Here is a 21,481-nt window from a genome sequence, read left to right as displayed (position 1 = left end):
GGCCAGCAGGACACCACGAGGCCATCCTGTGAGAGTACACCAGCATCACTAAGAAGGTCAATGTTGGCTCTCCTCTGCAGGTGGTGCAGAGCTGGGGAAAACTTTTACAGATCTACGTTAGGTCATTCAGTCATTCAACACTCACTGAGCACCTACCACGGGCCATGAAGGACTGGACCAGACAGTGACATCAGGATCTCCATTTCATAGAAGGGAACCCTGAGGTGAGGACATTTCTTCGAAATTAGGATTGGGCCTTGCTCCCTTGCTCCAAAGCCTGTGTCCTTCCCTGACATCCAGAGCTCTGTGTAGACACACCAGCTCCAGACTCTGGCCAGGAGGTGGGCTTCAGGGGTCTCTCTACAGGGATCTCTCCCACCTCCACAGTCTGGGCTGTTGTCTTCTGTTCACCAGTTGCTTTGTCCACTAGAGATTCCATGAGCGCCTACTCAGGGCCTGGCCTGGTGCTGGGTGACCGGGATGAACAGGAGACCACAGACAGGTGGGAGATGGACAGACAGACAGACAGACATCTAGAGAACGCACAATGTGGGGCCAGGTCCTGGGACATCTGCTCTGGTCCAGTTTCCATACATTTGGTTATTTATTTCATATGCGTTTATGGGGCACTTACTGTGTACCAGCCACTTAAGGATACAGACAGAGAGAGACTGTCCCTTTCATCTCTGTGGGGACCATGACACACAACACAGGCCCTGCGACAGTTATATGGGGTGATTCTCATGATCGCTCAATGACACTCGGATGCATGGGACTGTTCTCCAGTTTATCAGGACACACCACACACACACACACACACACACACACACACACACCCCTACACATGGTTTTCTGAGAACAGTGGGGATGATAGGAGCCCAAAATGGGAGAGGCCAGGGTATGGCACTCAGCCATCAGGAGCTAGGCAGAAACAGTCACCTAGTGTGCAGTGAGATGCAGTGCACTGGGGGGTCCCTGAGTCACGGGCTGTCTGTAGATAATGACTAGAATGTGGTATCCCCAGGGACAAAAGAGAAGGGCCACCAACAGGGGTCCTACCCAAAAAAGAAGTTAAGGATAATCAGGAGGCTTAAGTTAGTTGCCCCAATAAAATATCACAAGCCAGGGATGCCTGGGTGGCTCAGTGGTTTAAGCCTCTGCCTTTGGCTCAGGTCACGATCTCAGGGTCCTGGGATTGAGTCCTGAGCCAGGCTCCCCACTCAGCCTGCTTCCCCCTTTCCCTCTACTCTAACCCGACCCCTGCTTGTGTTCATGCTCTCTCTCTCTCAAATAGATAAAATCTTAAAAAAAAAAAAAAATCACAATCCATCGCTTGGCCATTTTGTGGATCCAGAACTGGCCGGCTAAAGACGAGGCCTGGTCTCCAGGGGGAGAAATTGACCACCCCGGGACAGGTGCACATGCCCATGGTTCCTCAGTCTGTGTCCCCATGGTTCCTCAGTCTGTGTCCCCATGGACCTGCTTCCACCTGGGCTGTCCATGCCAGATGGGGCCAATTTCCGTGGGGGGCTTTGGTAAGAGGGCCTTCACTTTTTTATCCTGTCCTGCCCCCTGGGGAGCAAAGCCTGGAGACCAGCAGGCAAATGCTCAGCCAGGGAACAAAATGATGCTTACAAGACCTGCCCTAAATCACAGCGCGGGCAGAGTGATACTTGGTCTTTCGGGTGCATTTTTCAGCACCACATTTCCCAGGGTAATAAGTGGACATGCCAGGGGCCCTCAGGACAGTGCCCTTCAAGTCAACGTAAACAGTGTTGCAGATGGAGGCTGATGGAGACTCGGAATCATTTCTACACGACCACCCCACCGCATAGGACGGAGCACCATGGAAAGATACACAAGATTAACAGGACAGCAAAACGCCAGGAGGTGGGTTCACATTTCATTATCCAAAGGAAACTGTTTCCACAAACTTCCGATAAAATGCTGAAACTTAGTTCCCAGAAGGAAGGAAGTACCTTGAGAGTATCTTGCTGTATCAGCAAGAGGGATGGAAAAGTAACAACATTCTTCTGGTTAAAATGTTTCTAAAGAGAAGCAGCATGCCTTGTTTGAATGGAATGACCCTGGCTTTAGGAATCAGAAAGTTCTAGATCAGAGTCCCTTGCTAACTGTGTGGATGTGATGTTTTTAACCTATCGATGTCCTTACTTTTCTCCTGGGCAGCAGACACGGTACTTTTTTTAGTGTCCTGTTTGCTGCAGCATTTACGACTGTGCTCTCTGGAGCCAGCACTGCCTGGGTTCGAATCCTGATTTCCCACTGGCTTTGGGCCAGTTGGTTGACATTTCTGTGCCTCAGTCCGTGCCCTGTGGGTCAAACGAGAGTGGGGAAACCCTTACCTCGAGCCAGGAATAGTGAATAGTCAGGAATGTCAGGAATAGTGAATGAGGTCAGTATAAAGCCCGTAGGTGGGGGTATCTGGCGGGTGACACATGTTTACACACATTGATTGTTTACCAAGAGACACTAGAACTGGCTCAAGTTATTTTTTCCCCCGAGTCCAGCTGTAAGGCAGAGCCACGCTCCCCTCCTCCCCCTAACCCCCGCGGCCTCTGGTTATCAGTGTGGGTCAGAGCCGGGAGTGTGCGGCCTGTCGGGGACAGGGATGACGGGTGAGAATGTGCTGTCCCCTCCCCTGCTCCGCGCCACCAAATATGTCCATGCTGTCCAATGCCTGGTCTGCGGCCACCCCAGGCTGTCGTCTCCTGGCCAGACCTGGGGCTCACCGGCTAATTTTAGAAATGACTTGTCGGCTCAGCTGCTGCCGTCACATTGGCGCAGAGGGTGGGTGTGGGGAGGATGGGGAAGGAGCAGTCAGGGAAGGGGATGTGTGTGAGGGTGTTCCTGACATTTCTCCTTCGCCCCCGCTGTCCAGGCTTGGTGGGGTCTCTGCGCTGCCCCCAGGGGAGAGCTCTTAGGCTGCTGTGTTTCCCGTGACCTGTGGCCTTGCACGGAGAAGGTACAGTGGGACTAGTTTTTATGAGGGGCACCTTGGGAACTGACGGGCATAATTTTCCAGAATGTGCTTTTGGGGGACTGGGGCGGCACGCGTTGGGACCTGCGGTCTGCCGTCTTGGGGCCGCTCTGGCTGGACGGCCTCCGACGGCCCGTACTGCCTACTCAGAAAACAAAGAGTCTTAAGTTGCAGGATTTTTTTAGAACAAAATGCTGGGGTGAGCAGACACTTCTGAGGCTCCCCCTTGTCTGTCGGGCCCTAGCCATCTGCTAATCATTTTTAAAAACTACGTTTAGAGTCCTGGATACCCTCTGGGGTGTAATCTCAACCCCGCCACGTTCGGGGTTCCTATTTTTCCCTCCCCTACCAGTGGTTTCTACTTCACAGATTGTCAGTTTATGGTCAGGCAGCCGACTCTTCCGGGGGGCCAAGTTCCGCACCCTGGTGAGGACAAGCCTTCGTGGTGGTGGCCTTTTATTTTCAATAAGCATGTGCATGGTGGGGGAGGGGCGCGCTGGTTGGAAGACAAAGCTTGGGTTTCAGGCGGCCCTGACTTGATCCTCAGTCCATCCCAGGACCTGCTTTATCTGGCCTGCCCGGTGGGGCCGGGACCTCCGGGCCTCAGAGCCTGGGTGCAGGGTTTCTACCAGAGGCGGCTGGGGGAATAAAGTCCAGTCTGGCCCTGAGCTGGCAGAGGCCTGGGCTCCCATTCCGCAGGGTCTGGAAATGTGGGCTGTTCCTTTTTCTTTGTGGCCGGCCAGGAAGATGCCTACCCTTTTTAAGAACCCAGCTCACAGAGGGGCCCACGCGAGCTTCCCGTGTCCGACATGGTGGTAGTTTCTTGCGTCTTGTTTTTGCTGCTGACCCGAGCTGTGTTCTCCCGTCTCTGCGTGATAGGTCCAGGGTGGGCTTGGGGAAGACCTGGGTCGAGTAGGCTATGAATGAGTTCTCGAATATGACAGAGAGAGGAGGCCTGGGGGTGGGGAGAGAGGGAGGAAGAGCAAAGGCAGAGTCTCTCAGTCTCCTGACTTCTGAGGAGCTGCCTGTCCCCAGTGAGTAAGTATTTGGGGCCACCTGCACACAGGCCTGGTCACCTTGAGTCACCCAGCTTGGGCTCTGCCGAGTCAGTGACCTCAGACAAGTCACTCCCCAGCTTTGGTGTCCCCTTCCAAACCTGAGGGTGTTGGGTGGCCCTATCGCGGAGCCGTCTTCTGGGACCCAACCTCTGGGGCAGCATTTCTCCAAGTGTGGGCCGTCAGCCTTCGCTGGGGACCTTCCAAAGCACAGATTCCCCAGCTCGCCTGAGACCTATGGAATAGTCTTGGGGGCAGGAGCCCAGAAACCCACAGATTTCATACCTCATAGCAGGCTCTGGGGCCCACTGAAGCCGGAGACCCCCCTTTCCTCAGGCGCGAGCTGAGAAAACCTAGAGGGGGCTGCTCAGGCCTCATTCTTGCAAAATATCTGAAGGCCGGTGGGACCCAGGGGAGAAAGACTGAACCCTTCTGGTGGCATTTCAGGATGAGAACAGAAGGCCACAAAACGAAGAGACTTCCTGGCGTGGCCAGAGAACGAGAACTCTGGTTGTTTCTACTGGGCCACGACGAGACAGCCCTTCAGTGGGGCCTGGCTTACTTGGTAGTTAGAAACAACTGTCTGAATGGTCATTTTTTCTCTCTCTTTAAAAAAAAAAATATGTTTATTTATTTATTTTAGTGAATGGAGTGGGGGGCAGGGAAGGCATGAGCAGGAGGCACAAAGGGAGAGGGAGAAAGAATCCCAAGCAGATGCCACACTGAGCACAGAGCCCGACGTAGGGCTCGATCTCATGACCCTGAGTTCACGCACAACCTGAGCTGAAACCAAGAGCAGGACGCTTCACCCACTGTGCCACCCAGGCACCCGTGAGTGGTGTCTTTTAAATAGGTGGTTGGCCGCTGTGGTATATGGCCTTTCCTTGATTTTCTTTTACGTTTACATTTTAATTCCAGTTCATTAACATGCCATGCGATATTAATTCCTGCTATTTTTTTTCATTAATAAACTTTATTTTCTAGAGCCATTTCAGGTCCACAGCAAAATTGGGGGACAGGTACAGAGATTTCCCATAAACCCCATGTCCCCACACATGGATAGCCTCTCCCCACTCTCCACATCCCATGCCCTAGTGGGACAACTGACCCAATGGGTGAGCCTGCAGGGATACACCGTCGTCACCCGGAGTCCATAGTTGACGTCGGGGCTCATTCTCGGTGGCGGACATTCTAGGGGTTTGGACAAATGGCAAAATGGACCCATCATTGCCGTAGCATACGGAGGGCCTTCCCTGTCCTCCGTGCTCCATCTGCTCATCCCCTACCCCTCCCAACCCTGGGCAACCACAGATCTTTTTACTCTCATCATAGTGGTGCTTTCTTCCAGAATGTCGTATACTTGGAATCAGACGGCAGTGGGGCCTTTACAGATTGCCTGCTTTCACTTAATGACATGTGTTTACAGTTCTCCTGTGTCTCTTCGTGGTACCCTTGTACTGTGTGAAACTGTGTGAAATGGAATGGTTTGAGAAAGGGACAAAGTGAGCTTGAGACAAGGGAGGGCCCCTGGGTGCTGTCAGACCCAATCCGGTCTGTGGCACAGAGAGGGGAAGCAACTTGCTCAAGGACACACAGATTTGCAGAGTCAGCAGTGGCTTTAGAACGGCCAGTCCCTGCCCTCAAGGCTGGCACTGGGGACCAGCCTAGGGGTCCTCATTTTGGGACTAATAGCCCTATTTTCCCTATTACCTCTGCCCCCAAAGTCTTCTCCCTCAGTATCATCCAAGCCTCAAAGGAAAGGATTAAATCATATGTCTTAAGTCAACAGAGGCCAACAAATATGATCTTTATTCACCAAACAATGTCTTTGGGATGAGAGCTTATAGGACAGTGGGCATTGCATTACTATCAAGGCAGATATCTGTCTGTCTGTCTGTCTGTCTCTCTCTCTCTCTCTCTCTCACACACACACACACACACACACACACACACACACACACACACACACACAGACCCATCAGTCAGTCTGAAGGATCCAAGGGCACCATCAGCTTCATCTGAATCACCTCCCCCTGGACAGGACTCCCCCAGCTCCGTGATTTTCCTTTCCTGCCCTGCTTCGCACTGAGCCTTTCCCAAATGCTTCATTCCCTTTAAGAACTACAGTCTCTGGCAATGAAGAAAGGATCCTCCAGAATTTGCAATGTGGGTTCACCAAATACCTGGCCAATACCCACGCTCAGGGAAACAGGAATTTCGAGGGCCGGGGTCCCAAGGGAATTTTTCTTGGCCCATAAAAGACTGAATGCATTTTCAGCTGTTTCATGGGTACCAGCTGGGGCTTGAGTTTCAATTTCATGGAGGGCAACAGGATTAGCTGTTGAGTTGAGAGAGCGAGAGAGTGAGAGCGAGAGAGAGAAAGAGAGACGCACTTGCTCAATGGGATTAAATGTCTCATCAGTGCTGGATATCCCTGTGAGTTTGTGCATGAGTTATCAGCCCCATTTTACAGATCCAGAAGTGGGATTTCGAGGTTTAAGTGCCCCCAATGTCGTGCAGAATGAAATGAAACCGGGACTCTTCTGTTCTGCTGGAGACTGTATCTTCAGTCTACTGTAATAAACAACGGGAGCTTTGCTAGTAAATTGCACCATACTGTTTCATACAGACAGGTAACAAAGCCTGTTCACACTCATGACCTCACTGGATCCACTGATAATCCTTTGGAAGGGTCTACTGCAGTGTCAGTTTTTCTGACGAGGAAATTGAGAATCAGAGAGGTTTTGTGACTGCCCAAGGGCACAGAGCTACTAAGTGATGATGGATCCAGGAATTTCTTCTCTTTTGTCAATGGTGGGTCAGCTTTTTCTCTTTTTTTTTTTCTATTATCATTCTTTGCTATTTATTATTCAAACCAAGACTATTTTGCCCTTGTTTCCAAACCCTGAATGCTTCTCTCTGCTCGATAGGGACTTTTTAGAGAATGGTGTCTCAACCAATCCATTATTGACATTTGGGTCTGGATGATTCTTCATTGTGTGTGGTGCAGGGTGGGAAGGCTGTCCTGTAGGATGTTTGGAAGCATCCCTGGCCTCTCCCTGGTGGATACCCCTAGCAAACCAACCCCCCCCCCAACTCTAGCTGTGACATCCAAAAATGTCTTCAGGCATTGCCAAACATCCACTGATGGGCACAATCACACCTACTGAAAACCACTGATCCAATCTAGTGTGATCCAATAAAGCTTCTGCAAGGATAGAAATATTCTGTACCTTTCCTGTCCACTGTGGTAGCTGCCAGCCAACTGTGGCTATTGAGCATTTGAAATATGGCCAGTGTGACCTGGAAGGTGATGTTTTCCTTGGAGTTCCTTTTCAATCATTTCAGTCATTTAAATCACGTGTGGCTAGGGGCTGCTTTATTTGACAGCCTAGCTCCAGAGGGCAACATAGCAGGGGCAGGAAAATAGCCCATCAATGGGGCACTGGACCCTACAAGCAGTCAGGGGAGCCCCCCACTCCCCTGGCAGAAGTGTGACCAGCTTCTTGCTTTACTGCAGCCAGCAGAACACCAGACAGCAAATGGCAAATACTTGGCAGACCTACCAACCCTAGCCCTTTCTGTGCTCATGGCAGGCATTACTAGTCAATCACCACATGCCTTTCTGCTAGTGCAGGATCATTCTCAGTGTAACACTCCAGGCAGTGCCCAACTGCAGATCAGCTGGTGCTGGCATGAAGGAGAGACATTGTTGGCTGTCCCTGCATGAGGTCAGGAGGCCGGTCTGTAAGGTCCAGCATCTCATCAGGCTATATGGTGGCTGGCAAGGGCATGGGGCCTGCCTAGGTCAGTGGGACAACCACAGATATGGAGAGGGAAGTGGTGATGTGCTGGAGGGACCCAGACTTTTCTCTGTTCATTTCTCCAAGAAACACTCACTGCTTGATTTGTGGGTCGAAGCAAGGGGTAAAAGGGCGGGTGGGTGCTGGCTTGTCATCCCCTGAGGTGCAGAGCTTTTGCAGAATTTAAGACCTGGGTGCCATATTCAGATGACCAAAATATATTTCTTATAAATATTTGGTTTTTCTTCATAGTTCAGAGCTCACAGCTCTGAAACTATTGGAATTCCTTAAGTCTTGAGAGTGATAAAGGTGGCTTTTGTTAATGCTAACACCATGATTTTTGAAAACCACCTAAGGATGGGGGCCGGTGGCCGGTGGAGACAACCATGGGATTAGAGGATTGGAACCTACCCCTGATCTCTGAGGCAGGAGAGGGACGAGAGACTGAGTTCAATCACCAATGACCCATGATTTCATCCATCGTACCCATGTAACAAAGTCTCCATAAAACCCCAAAAGGATAGTGTTCGGAGAACTCCTGGTTGATGAACATATGGAAATTTGGGGAGAGTGGTGCCCCCTAGATCAGGCTTGGGGCTCCCCACCCTTTCCCCATCCCCTGCCCTGAGTATCTCTTCCATCCTGACTTCTATCCCTTCATAATAAATGGGTGATTTGGGGAGCAAAAATTTCTCTGAGTTCTGAGCTGTTCTGGCAAATGTATCAGAAACAAGATGGGGGTCATGGGAACTTCTGATTTATAGCCAGAGATGGTCAGAAACACAGGTGACAACTTGGGTTCAGGACTGGTGTCCGAAGTGGAGGGTGGTCTTGTGGGACTGAGCCCTTTACCTGCAGAATGTCAAACTGTCTCCAGTAGATGGTGTCAGAATTGAGTTGAATGGAGTTGACTCTTAATCACCCTGCTGGTGTTGAGAACAGCTTGGTGTTGTGTGGGGAACGCCCCCTGCAGTTGGAGTTGGGTCCAGGAACCTGAAAGACTGTGGACAATGGGGAATAGGGATGCTGGGAATGTCACCGCTCACAGGTGTACAGAGCATCCAGTAATCCCACCGCCTTGTGAAATGGACAAGAAAGGCTGGCGCCCCCATTTGACAGGTGGCGGGACTGCAGCCCTAAGAGAGTCCACAGAAGGCAGGTGAGGCCTGAGGTTAGCTGTGAGACCTCTAAAGGGGAGGTGAGCCCACCAAGGGACAGGAGGTCTGCTGTGTTCACCCCAGCCAGCCTTTGTGAACAGAAGTGTCCACTCTGTTGCAGAGAACCATTTAGAAAACTTCCAGGGGACAGTGGCCAGCATTCTGAAGGTTCTGGGAGCCGTGAGAAATTTCTTACCTGTGAAATGGTTGAAGGCTTCAGATGAGAAAATTGGAGGCAGACCCCATATGGGTCACATGGAAAACCTTATCTGCCACTCCAGAGAAGAGAACTGAGGCCCGCATGTGGCTGTCCTGACAAGGCAGCTCTGTGGGTAGGAGGAAAAGGTGACAGATCCCAGGGAACAGGGAGATGAGGACACTTGTTGTGTGCCAGGATCGGAAAAGGTGGGTTCTATGGCCTCTGAGGGCTTTGCAGCTCTGGTTTCAAAGAAGAAAAGCAAAATGAGAGCAGACCCCGAATGTCTTACTTAGTAATGAGCTCCCCATCACTGGGTATGACCAAGCAAGGATTCATTGATTTTCCATCCAGGAGATTCCTTGTGAGCAGGGCTGGTCCTCTGAGGCTCTCTGACAGGGGACAGTGGGCAGGGCATTGCATTCTCCACCCCCTGCCTCCCTGTCTTCTCCATCAATGCCTCCCCTGCTGTTCCCTCCCTCCCTTCCTCTTCACTCTCTCTATTTCCTACTGCTAACCTCCTTTTTTTCTCATTCATCACCTCCCCTACCCTCTCTTCTCATCTTCTAGGATAATGAGCTACTTGTTAGATGTGGGTTTCCCTTGCTCTGATGAGGGGAGGGTGTCTCTGTATTGGGCAAAGTCTCTTTTCATTACTACGTGGCTCTGTGGCCATCAAACTCTAGGTCTGGGTGAGCTTGGCTGCATCATGCATGAATCAAGAGAGTCACTTTGTCCCTTAAGCCTACAGCTGGCAAATAGGTAGCAATGGTGTCTCATTCCCTCCTTCCATGCCTGGGACAGACATTAATAATCAATCAGAGCATTTTCTTCCACTGAGCCCAGATAAAAGCTCAGAGTCCTTCCCATATAACACCCCAGGAGGCAACTAACCATCTGTCAGAATTAATGCATGAGTTGAAACCTACTTGCCCCCTGGCTGTATTGGCTAGGGTCCTACGATGACAGCATACACAGGTGGTAATGTGGAGAGACTTTTTAATGAAGGAACTCTTCCAAGAGGTGTGTGCAGGGTTAAGGAAACCAATGAAGCAGGGGACAAGCGGTGGTGGGTTACTAGCATTGGGCTGGTTGCAGGGCAGAGACGGTTAATAGAGGAGCCTGGGGGCTAATGGCAGTCTGTCCCTGAAAAGGGACTGCTCCAAGGGGCTTATGGCTGTAGATGGAGAAACACAGCCTTTGCCAAAACTGGGGCCTGAGATGGAGGAAGCAGGACAGGTAGGGCAATAAAGACCCTACCTCTAGTCCCTACCATATGCAGATCTCCTTCCAGAGCCTTCCGTTGACCAAATTCAGCAGGAGGCCAGAGAGCCAGAGAGCCCTGAGGTCTGCAACCCTAGTGGTCAGCACCCCAGAGCACAGAGCAGGCTAAAGAAGGAAGCAGAATGTTAGGAAGCCCAGATAGAAGAACAAAGCCTCCACTCTTCTCTTCCCCAGCAACCTGCATAGACTCGGGGCCCTTCCATCCGGGGAATGGCCCCAGACCTGGCTGCCTCGGAAGAAGGGATGAGGAAAGAGAGCCTGTGGGGGTCCTCAGAAAGCTTGTGGTATGAATGTTGGAACTTTGACCTCCTCCTTCCCGATTTGGCCAGGACCAAATCCAGCTCTCTGCCTGGTTTAAAAAATGAAGTTGCATTGAAATGACCACGCCCCTTCATTTACATATCACCCAGGACTGCTTCTGGGGTGCAAAGGCAGAGCTGAGTAGTTGCAAGGGAAACGCTGTGACCCCAGTGCTTGACCAGCTTCCTATCTGGCCATTTATGGGAAACTTTGTGGACCTCGCCCGAGCACAGCGTGCTGGACCAGCAACAGGAGGAACTCTTCTCTCCTTCTGGACTGAAGAGGGCTGGGGGTAGGTGATTGGGTGTGGGAGATGCCGCAGGCCAGGACAGGAGTGGGGACTTTGGGAGGGCACCTTCGAGGGAGGGAGGCAGCCAGCCCGTGGGCACCCAGCAGGGAAAGCTGAGAGCCGAGAGCCGAGAGCGCAGGTGCCCTCTGATCTCTGCCACTGGGTGATTCCCATGAACTTGGTCCTACCTGGAGGCCAGTAGGTAGAAGGGGTGGAGGATGGGTCTGAAGGGGTGAATGGATGACACCCAGCTTGGGGCACCTTCCTTTGCCCCCGCCTGGCCCCTACTGGCTGGAAGCAAGGCACTTGACTGATATGGGGTCGCTTACAGAACCCACCTCAGAACAGGGTGCCTTGTGGGAGTCGTGACATGACCACTCACGTTCTCAGCACAGAGCCGTGCCCAGATCTTTGTGGGGGCCTGTCATCAGTGGTCTAGCTTTTGTTGCCTCCCTTCCAGGGTCTAAGGGCTGAGATCTCAGGGTTGAGCAGAAGGAGCAGGTTAGCCAACGAGGTCATCCCACTCCTTCCTGTGTGACCTTGAACCCCCTTGCTCCTCAAACTACAACAGACCCAGTGCTGTGACTAACACCCAACAGATACTGACCAAATAGAGCATACCCCCAGCTACCTGAGGATGTACCTTCTTGAACCCACTTCCTGGGATTACCCAACCTAGGTAGGTTCCCCAACCTAGGGGACCTCCAAGCCCCAACCTGGTGGCCCCAGATTGGCCCTTGATTCTCACCACCAGCCTGGGGCTGAGATGGGAGCAGAGCATGGGTGGGAGGGACATCTCGGGGAGGTGGAGGGACTCAGCTTGACCTTTTTGCTGGGTGACCCTGGGCAAGTGCCTTTACCTCTCTGAGTCACTGTTTGCTCTATGGGAGGATGCCAACCACAAGGTGCTGTTGTGGGAATGAACATGATAATGACTTTTTTTTTTTTTTGCCTTGAACTTTTTTTTTTTTTAATCTATAAACATATATTTTTATCCCCAGGGGTACAGGTCTGCGAATCGCCAGGTTTACACACTTCACAGCACTCACCATAGCACATACCCTCCCCAATATCCATAACCCCACCCCCCCTCTCCCAACCCCCTCCCCCCATCAACCCTCAGTTTGTTTTGTGAGATTAAGAGTCACTTATGGTTTGTCTCCCTCCCAATCCCATCTTCTTTCATTTACTCTTCTCCTACCCCCTTAACCCCCCATGTTGCATCTCCTCTCCCTCATATCAGGGAGATCATATGATAGTTGTCTTTCTCCGATTGACTTATTTCGCTAAGCATGATACCCTCTAGTTCCATCCACGTCGTCACAAATGGCAAGATTTCATTTCTTTTGATGGCTGCATAGTATTCCATTGTGTATATATACCACATCTTCTTTATCCATTCGTCTGTAGATGGACATCTAGGTTCTTTCCATAGTTTGGCTATTGTAGACATTGCTGCTATAAACATTCGGGTGCACGTGCCCCTTCGGATCACTACGTTTGTATCTTTAGGGTAAATACCCAGCAGTGCAATTGCTGGGTCATAGGATAGTTCTATTTTCAACATTTTGAGGAACCTCCATGCTGTTTTCCAGAGTGGTTGCACCAGCTTGCATTCCCACCAACAGTGTAGGAGGGTTCCCCTTTCTCCGCATCCTCGCCAGCATCTGTCATTTCCTGACTTGTTAATTTTAGCCATTCGGACTGGTGTGAGGTGATATCTCATGGTGGTTTTGATTTGTATTTCCTTGATGCCGAGTGATGTGGAGCACTTTTTCATGTGTCTGTTGGCCATCTGGATGTCTTCTTTGCAGAAATGTCTGTTCATGTCCTCTGCCCATTTCTTGATTGGATTATTTGTTCTTTGGGTGTTGAGTTTGCTAAGTTCTTTATAGATTTTGGACACTAGCCCTTTATCTGATATGTCATTTGCAAATATCTTCTCCCATTCTGTCAGTTGTCTTTTGGTTTTGTTAACTGTTTCCTTTGCTGTGCAAAAGCTTTTGATACATGATAATGACTTTTAAAATAAATAAATTCAAGTTCCAGTAGGAATTGAAGGGGAACTGGGGGCAATTTGGGTGTAACGATCTATCTCATTGCTAGGCATATAGTAGCTTCTCCCTCAATGCTGGAGAATTATCCTGGGCTGGGTTCTCCAGGCCAGCTTTGACCCATGGAGTCAAAAAATATGAAAAATATGATCGAGGGCAATTACTGGTGATTAAGAACATGCTCAGTATATAGGTGTCCTCCTCTTGTTTTAAGGCTGAGAAAAATGAGGCTTGGAGAATTTCCTGGGTTCCCCCAGGGTAGTGGTGGTGGCAGGACACGAACTTGGGCCATGATAACATGCGGCTATCCCCTGTGCCCCCCCACCGTGGATACAGACAGCACAGGAGGATGTCAGAAATCCACATCACAGTCTTGCTGCCAAGGTCCTCCTCTGTCCCTTCTCAGCCACACTCCTCATCATTACCTGTTCCTGAGCTCCTACATTCATTCAACAAACATTTGCTGAGAGCTAAGTATGTGCCAGGCACTGTCCTAGGCACTGGACCCACATAAGAGTACATAACAGTTGGAAATTCTGGTCCTCATTGGGCCATGTTCTGCAGGGTGAGTCAGAAACTAAACAACAACAAAAAATCTATAGCATGATGGACACTGGTAAATTAGCCATAAATTGCAGTGGTGGGGTGGGGCGGAGGGGGGAGAACAGGATAAAATGATGGGCAATCCTGGGGTAGGGTAGGGGTGCGGTGGGAGGGATGGGAGTTATGCCTTCATTTAAACAGTGAAGGCAGGATCAGTGACAGGATGACTCTGAGCAAAGACTTACCATGTGGAAGGAAAAGCATCTGGAGCCTAGGGAACAGAATGTGCAAAGGTCCTGAGGTGGGAACCTGTGTAGAAGTGCCTGCAAGAGGTCAATGTCACTGCTGGGGAGTAGCAAGAGGCAGAGGCATTAGGGCAGATGGTTGTGGGGGCCACCTGAGCCTCTATAAAGACTTGGGAGTTTGCTCTTTGAGAGAGGGGAAGTCACTGGAGGGCTGACCTCTGTGTTAGGACTGGACATTTAGGGGGTGAGAGGGAAAGCCTTGAGGGCCTCCTGGGGCCCCTCAGATCTAGCATGCATTCATGAAAAACTGTGTCAAGCTGTCCCTGGCTTTGGGGATCACCTTTCCTTTTCCCCAGCCTCCCCCACTCCTAAGGGGTGACTGAAGACGTTATACCATGGCTTCTGAGCTCCTGGGGCTTCCTCATCATTTTAAACGGCAGCTGATGGGGCAGGTGTGAGTTTTAGGCCTGGAAGGGAACGTGGTGATAAGAACACTTACTTAAATTAAGGCTTGACAAAGCCTCCCCAGTGGCATTGGCTCCTGGCCCTGGGTCACTGGGACTGGCCTGGTGCCTCCGAGGGGCCAGACGTGGGTAGTGATGGCCCCACGCGGAGCTCCCTCTTGTTGTCCCCCTGTGCTGTGGAACCTCTGGGCAGGCCAGCAGCCCTGGGCTGAGGACAGCTCACACTGACAGCCAGGATTCTCCCTGGAGCCTTGAAGCTGAGGGTGATCCTTGGGAAGCAGCCACTGGGCTGGCCAGGCCTGGGCAGGATGGGAAGGGGAGGGGACAGTGGACAGGGTATCTACCTTACGTCAGGGCTATTCATAACCTGGGCTCTACTTCCCAGGCACGTGGCAGAGTGGACTCTGGCTGTGAGTCACTTGGGGGCCTCCCTAGGGTCCCCCCACCCCCACAGGGATCTCACCTTATTGTGCACTCTCCAGCTTCCTCTGTCTCTGCGAGCCGGGGAGTCCATACAGTGGGGAGTTTTTTCTCAAGGCAAAGACTTGGCTCTTTGCACTGGGACATGTTCCCAGGGTCTCCTCGTTGGTTCATAACCTCATTAGAGCTGAAATGTCCCTTCTTGGATCTTTGGATCTTGAGATTTCCTCTCGCCCAGGCCCCACAGGGGTGTGTGTGTGTGTGTGTGTGTGAGGGTCTCAGCCAGTCCTGTGCTGGTAAACATTTGATGGGCGGCTCCTGGAACCAAAGCCCTGATCTGACGCATTTGCCAGTTTCTGGGACTTAAACCCTCCCAGAGCCAACTTCTTAGCGGTTAAGGTGACGTCACAGAATGTGGAGTTGGAAAGAAGTGGCCTTAGCGGGCTCCCGGGAAATGGTAGGAGCTGGTGGGAGCTGCCTCCAGCCCAACCCGTCCGGCCCCCCAGGTCTGCCCCTCCAGCTTCCAAGATAAGCAGTGGGCGGGATCACCTTGAACTCTGTGCAAAGCCATCGTACAGATAAGTCGCTGAAAGTGGCTACTTGAAGGCCAGCCAGGGCTTTGGAAACTCTGGGATGATGAGAAGGGGGGACATCTTCCAGCATGGGGCTGGGAGGGGTCGGGGAGGGACACCACTCCAAAGGCAAGCCCAGCACGAAGTGAGAATAGTCAGAAGGAGGAGGAGGAGAAGACCCCCATCCCTTCGTTCATGACCACTTCCACCAAGATCTTGGCATATTTCCTCCTGCTCCTCGCTTTCCGTGGAGTGTCTTGGGTTTTGCCCGTTTTGGACGGTTTCGTGCGCATGATGTTGGGCTCTGCCTTCTGATCTCCATCCGACGATGTGAGAACCTTCCAGGGTTTCCGTGTATGCTTCCCGAACAAGCCTTACACGCTGCAGGCAGGGTGGCCCACCGGGCAACTGCTTGGGAAAACAACCTGGCGGGTCCTTAAAAAGAGTCAAACACAACGTGACCCACCCACAGCTTAGCAATGCCACGCCATGCCCGGTGATCTCCTTAAGAGAAATGAAAGCCTATGGCACACGAGGTTTATGGGACTGCTCATGGCAGTGCTATTTGTCATGACCCCATAAACAAGATGCAAGCTATGTGCACAATGGAATGCCAGTTAGCAACAGAGAGGAGTAAAGTGCTCTGATACACAGGCACGCGGATGAGCCCCAAATGTGGTCTGCAGGGGGGCCTGGGTGGCTCAGTTGTTAAGCATCTGCCTTTGGCTCAGGTCATGATCCCAGGATCCTGGAATCGAGCCCTGAATGGGGATCTCTGCTCGGTGGGGAGCCTGCTTCTCCCTCTCCCACTCCCCCTGCTTGTGTTCGCTCTCTCACTGTCTCTCTCTGTCAAATAAATACATAAGATCTTAAAAAAAAAAAAAAAAAAGACGATCTGCACAGTGGGAGAAGCCAGACACAAAGAAGACTGCAGATGCTCAGATCCCATTTATAGCCAATGTCCAGAAAAGGGCAATTGATAACAACGGACAGAGATTTTGGGGTAGCCCTGCACTAAGGGAGGGTACAGCTATAGTGGCTGCAAATGGTCTGGAAGGGTCTCCTTGGGGTAATGGGATTGTGGTCTCGGCTGCAAAACTCTGTAAGCTCATCAAAGATGGGCACACTGTGGGGTGCCTGGGTGGCTCAGTGGGTTAAGCCGCTGCCTTCGGCTCAGGTCATGATCTCGGGGTCCTGGGATCGAGTCCCGCATCGGGCTCTCTGCTCAGCAGGGAGCCTGCTTCCCTTCCTCTCTCTCTCTGCCTACCTCTCTGCCTACTTGTGATCTCTCTCTGTCAAATTAAAAAGAAAAAAATCTTAAAAAAAAAAAAAGATGGGCACACTGTATGCTTACGAATGAGCGGATCGTAACGGCTGACCTTAGAAATGACTGTTCCATGGAGCTGTTGCAAAATGTTTCCTATGTACCCTTCTCAATGGATTCGCCACATTCCTTCAAGTTAGATGGGCTGGGATTTATTTGGCCTTCTCTAGTTAGTGCATGCCGGGGTCGTGTCTCTGGTTTGGGTGTTATGAGGGACCCAGGGATGAAAGTTTCCACTTTAGGATCCCTTCCTCAAACTTGTTTTCCAGAAGAGGACTTTCTATGTCAAAAGTTATGAACATTTACTCTTCTCCTACCCCCTTAAAGTGACTCTTAATCTCACAAAACAAACTGAGGGTTGATGGGGGGAGGGGGGTTAGAAGGGGGGGTGAAGTTATGGACATTGGGGAGGGTATGTGCTATGGTGAGTGCTGTGAAGTGTGTAAACCTGGTGATTCACAGACCTGTACCCCTGGGGATAAAAATATATGTTTATAAAAAATAAAATTAAAAAAAAAGTTATGAACATTTATCAAGACTCTCAATATGATGCTGGGGGTGTGTGGGCGGGGGTTGAGTTGGGGGATTCTTTTCTATTTTGGGGGTACACTGGGAATGTTGACAATAAATGAGCTCCCTTTGTAAAAAAAAAAATGCTCTCGGTATGATGCTAACCATGCTAAATTGTTTCCCCCCAAAGCATGGGGCCAATTGATAGTTAGGGCGCCTGTCTTTTCCTAATGCTTATGGTCGGACTGTGACACCACCTGCTTCCTCACAAAAGAGAAACACGCTATTCTATGGTATCAAAGTTAGGACAGTGGTTCTCCTCTGGGGGACAGTAACTTAAGAAGGGGCATGAGGCAAGGTGAGGGGGACTGGAATGTTTTATTTTTAATTATTTTTTTTTCTTTTAGAGAGAGAGTGCCTTTGAGCAGAGGTGAAGGGTGGAGTGGGGAGGGAGGGGCGGAGGAGAGGGAGAGAGAGAATCTCAAGCAGACACCCCCTCTTGCCGAGCACAGTGTAGGGCTCGATCTCACGAGCCGTGAGATCATGACTTAATCCAAACCTGGAGTCGGGACGCTTAACTGACTGAGCCAGCCAGGCACCCCTGTTCTGTTCATTTTTGAATTGAGATGGGATTGCCTTCCAGGGGATTAATTGTACTGGTGGGTGAATTTTTACGTGGGATGCACTCATGGGGCCCCCTCCCAGATCAAGATAAAGAACACTTCCATCCCCCCAGGACATTCCCTTGTGTCCCCTTCCAGGCCAAAGCTAATGACTCCTCTGACCCTCATCACCATAGATTAGATCGGCCCGATCTTATAAATAAAATGATAGTTTTTATTCTCCATCAGGATATTGGTTACATAGATATGGTCTTTGGGTAAGAGCCGCTTAGCTGTATACTTCTGTATTTTCTGACATATATTATGTCTCAATGACAAGTCAAAGTGTGGGATCAAGAGGAAAAGGATTTGGGGGCGCTGTCCACTTAGCCGCTGGCAACTTCCATGGTGACTGGCGTCCTCCCAGTGGGCTGTGCCCAGCTGTGTGACCTTGGTTCGTGGCGCTGGGAGGTGGGGTGGGAGGAGGGCTGTGTCCAAGAGCTAACCTGTATCTCTCTTCTGTCCCCCACCCTCACCTGTGTCTCCGTCTGTCTCATGTGCTGTGTGTGTGTCCATAAAGCCACATTTTGTGCTGTCCGGCCGAGAGCTCCGTGTCATCCCATCTCAGCCCTGACATCGCCTCAGCATGGCCATCTCGTCACGCCTCGCCCTGTGGGAGCAGAAGGAAAGTAACGTTCAGGGCTCAGGCAACAGCCATGGGGCTGACTGCCCAGTCAGAGGACAAGTCAGAGCATGGGTGGCTCAGGCTGTCCCCTCCCACGTCAGTGGGGAAGCTGGCATCCAGCCCCTCCCTGTGACATGATCCAGGCACCCCCCTCCATTCCCCTTGGCCACCTCTAGTTAGCCATGGCTTCTCCAACCCAGTTCATGAACTCCTTGAACTCCTCCCATGACTGCCCAGTCTCTTCCGGTTCTTCAGTAGGCGGGCGGGGAATGAGGGTAGACCAGCTGTCCTGTCTGGATCATCATGGTGGCTTCCACGAGCACTGAGCTTGTGTGGGCGGCGGGGGGAAGACAGAGATGTTGGCTGCCAGACTTCTGCCGTGGGGATGAGCTTCTGTGGTCCCTACCTCCTGTCACCATGGAGAACTGGAAACGGGCCCTTCTTTCCCGTTATTCTTTTCCCCTTCGTCTCTTCTCACAAGATACCACAAAGGGCTGTCTCTTTCTCTGATGCCTGCCATCTCCCTCACCGCGCATCCTGTACAATTTGATGCATTGGAGCCTGAGGGGTGGGCTGGTGGAGAAGTTCTCTCTGGCTGCCTCCTGATTGCCTTTGCCCCTCCCAGACTGCTCTGGGTGCAGTGTCAAGAACAGCGCGGCAGGAAGCAGAGGCTGACACCCGCTGAGGGTGCCTTGAGCTTCACTCTGTCTAATGACATGGCTTTCAGTTCCTGTTGAAGGGAGAGGCGTGGAGTCCATGGGAGCCCAGCCTCGCATGTTCCCTGCTTCTCTCTCCCTGGGCAGAGGTCTGCATCAACCAGCCTCAACCCCTAGCCTCTGCTTTGTCTCCTGGTCTTTCCTGTCCCCTCAAGAGTCCCCTTCCTATTAGGCGGCTGCAGAGACCAAGTCTTTGCCAGCCACATAGGAGGACCTTGATAAGGACCTTATTTTAATCAGTGTGTGGCTCTACCACGGAGGGCCCTGCAGATTTTTTGCCCCCTCCTGGGTGGTCACAGTGATGCCAGTTAAAGATACAGCCCGGTTGGCAGGAGCAGGCCCCATTGTCTCAGTCCCTATGTTGTTGCAGTCCATGCAGGAGACTCAGCGACATGCCAACTCCAGCCAGCTTGGGCTGAGGCTATGTTTCTGGTGTAAAATGCCAGCATCCAGCCTGCCAGCTTTAGGAGCCAGTGCTGGGGAGCCCCTGGCTGTCTGGATCCTGGTGTAAGGACCCTTAAGAAGCCACAGCCCTGGGTCAGGAATGGTTATAAACCATTCCTTACCCTCCCACCTTCCTGGTGTGCCGTAGGTGATCAGTCTGGTATTTTAACTGCAAGCTGAGGTGGGGAATGTGCCTGGTTTCCTGGGGTCCATCCCCTTTCAGACAATGGAAAAGTTCCTTACAGACCGGGTCCTCCCTGAGTCTGTTCCAAGACAAGGAAGGGAACTGATGGGCCGAACTCACATAATGAGGAAATTCGGTCTGGGCAGAAATTACAAGGACAAGGTGGCCTCTGCTGCTCATGCGTTCCATTTCCATGCGCTGTCTCAAGGCATCCCAGAACCATGCCCAACCTCATCTGCTTCATACACATGCTTGGTCATGTATGTCCCCCTTGGCTCCCTCCTGGGCTCCACCGCCAACTTCTCAAAGGTCTGCTTGCTCCCACTGGTTCACTCACTGAGCTTTTCCCTTCTTTGCTTCTGCAAACACAGATTCGGGAGGAGGACAAGAGCCCTCCACCGTCTTCGCCCCCTCCCCTTTTTTCTGTCATCCCAGGGGGTTTCATTAAGCAACTGGTCCGGGAGACTGAGAAAGAGTCCAAGGAAGCAAGGCTGAGGAAAGAGGCAGCACTCGCCTCTCCAGAACAAGAGGTAAGTGCCCCCCACCCTGGGGAAGGGGACTGGGTGCCAGGGGATGCCAGTCAACCCCCACTGTCCTGTCCTATGAGCCTCCCAAGTCAGCCACCATCTTGCCTTCGCTTCTGTTCTCCCCACTTGGAGGAATGTCCTTTCTTCAGGTGATCTACTGAACTCCTATGCTTCCTTCAAAACCCAGCTCAAATAGTACTTCTCTGGAAAGCTCTGCTATTGCCTTCCTTCCTCCGATTCCCACAGCACCCTCTGAGTCTGCCTTAATTGTGGTTGGCATGGTGACATATATGGAGCCCCTCCTGTAGAATTTGGCCTAGAGGGGAGCTCAACGAATGGTTGTTTAAAGACTGAATGAAGGCTATGAGCTGATGTGCAATTGTGGGGATCTTTTTACTCCTACTTTTGCAGAAAGAGGAAGCTTGATGTTAGCTAAGGACGTGGAGTTGGCTTACTTTACATGGAAAAGATCCTGAGTGACTGGTTATGTTCAGTTGTTGGTTATAGGTGTATTGGTTGTTATAATACGGAAACCTCTCCATAGCAGGGGGCAAACAGGCACGACCCCAGCTGTGCCACCCAGCGCCCTCCAGCTGCCCCTCCCCTGAGTCACTCGGAAGGGCCACATGCCAATCATTAGAGGGTTAATGCTTGGCACAAGTAGGGACCTCGTACTCAGCTGCAGCTGGCATCATTTTTGATTGGTCTGTGTCTGCTAAATCCCCTAATTGTTCTGAATAGTGCTGCAGAACGGAAGCTGTCGTAGGATAAGATACAGCCCCTGTACTTTAAGGACTTGCAAGTTCAACCCTGATGGTAGCCAGTGCAGCCTCCCTCCCTTCTCTCCCTAGCCAGGGAACCCCGGGCAGGATGATGAGGCTGGACACCAGGCAGGTGGGCTTGGGTATATTACTGTCGGACAGACAGGGCATCTCCTCCTGTCTCTCCAGCACCCCCTTGGGATGGAGCAAATACTGCAATGATTAGGCTGAGCATTCTGGTGGCCCTGGGGGCTGGAGTTGGCTTGTGCCCAGTGACCAGCCTGGCTTTGCCTCCCACCCCTGTTCAGCTGTTGTGAGCCTGTCCAGCCCCCCACATGCCCGCACCTG

General features: G+C 51.6%; 1 protein-coding gene across 1 annotated transcript in view; it reads left to right on the top strand.

Annotated features, from left to right (window-relative positions):
• The first annotated feature begins 2,807 nt into the window (after window positions 1-2,807).
• The window catches only part of MYO18B (myosin XVIIIB), a 254,335-nt gene continuing 235,661 nt past the window's right edge, over window positions 2,808-21,481 (top strand). Inside the window, 3 exon segments of the mRNA XM_047697085.1 lie at window positions 2,808-2,983; window positions 18,397-18,501; window positions 20,217-20,375. Coding sequence (XP_047553041.1) covers window positions 18,463-18,501; window positions 20,217-20,375 — 198 coding nt within the window. The 5' untranslated portion in view covers window positions 2,808-2,983; window positions 18,397-18,462.

The sequence above is a fragment of the Lutra lutra genome, chromosome 12 (genome assembly GCF_902655055.1).
Source record: "Lutra lutra chromosome 12, mLutLut1.2, whole genome shotgun sequence".
Taxonomy (NCBI): Eukaryota; Metazoa; Chordata; class Mammalia; order Carnivora; family Mustelidae; genus Lutra; species Lutra lutra.
The sequence above is the reverse complement of the archived record's forward strand: the minus strand, read 5'-3'. Positions and strand labels throughout refer to the sequence as shown.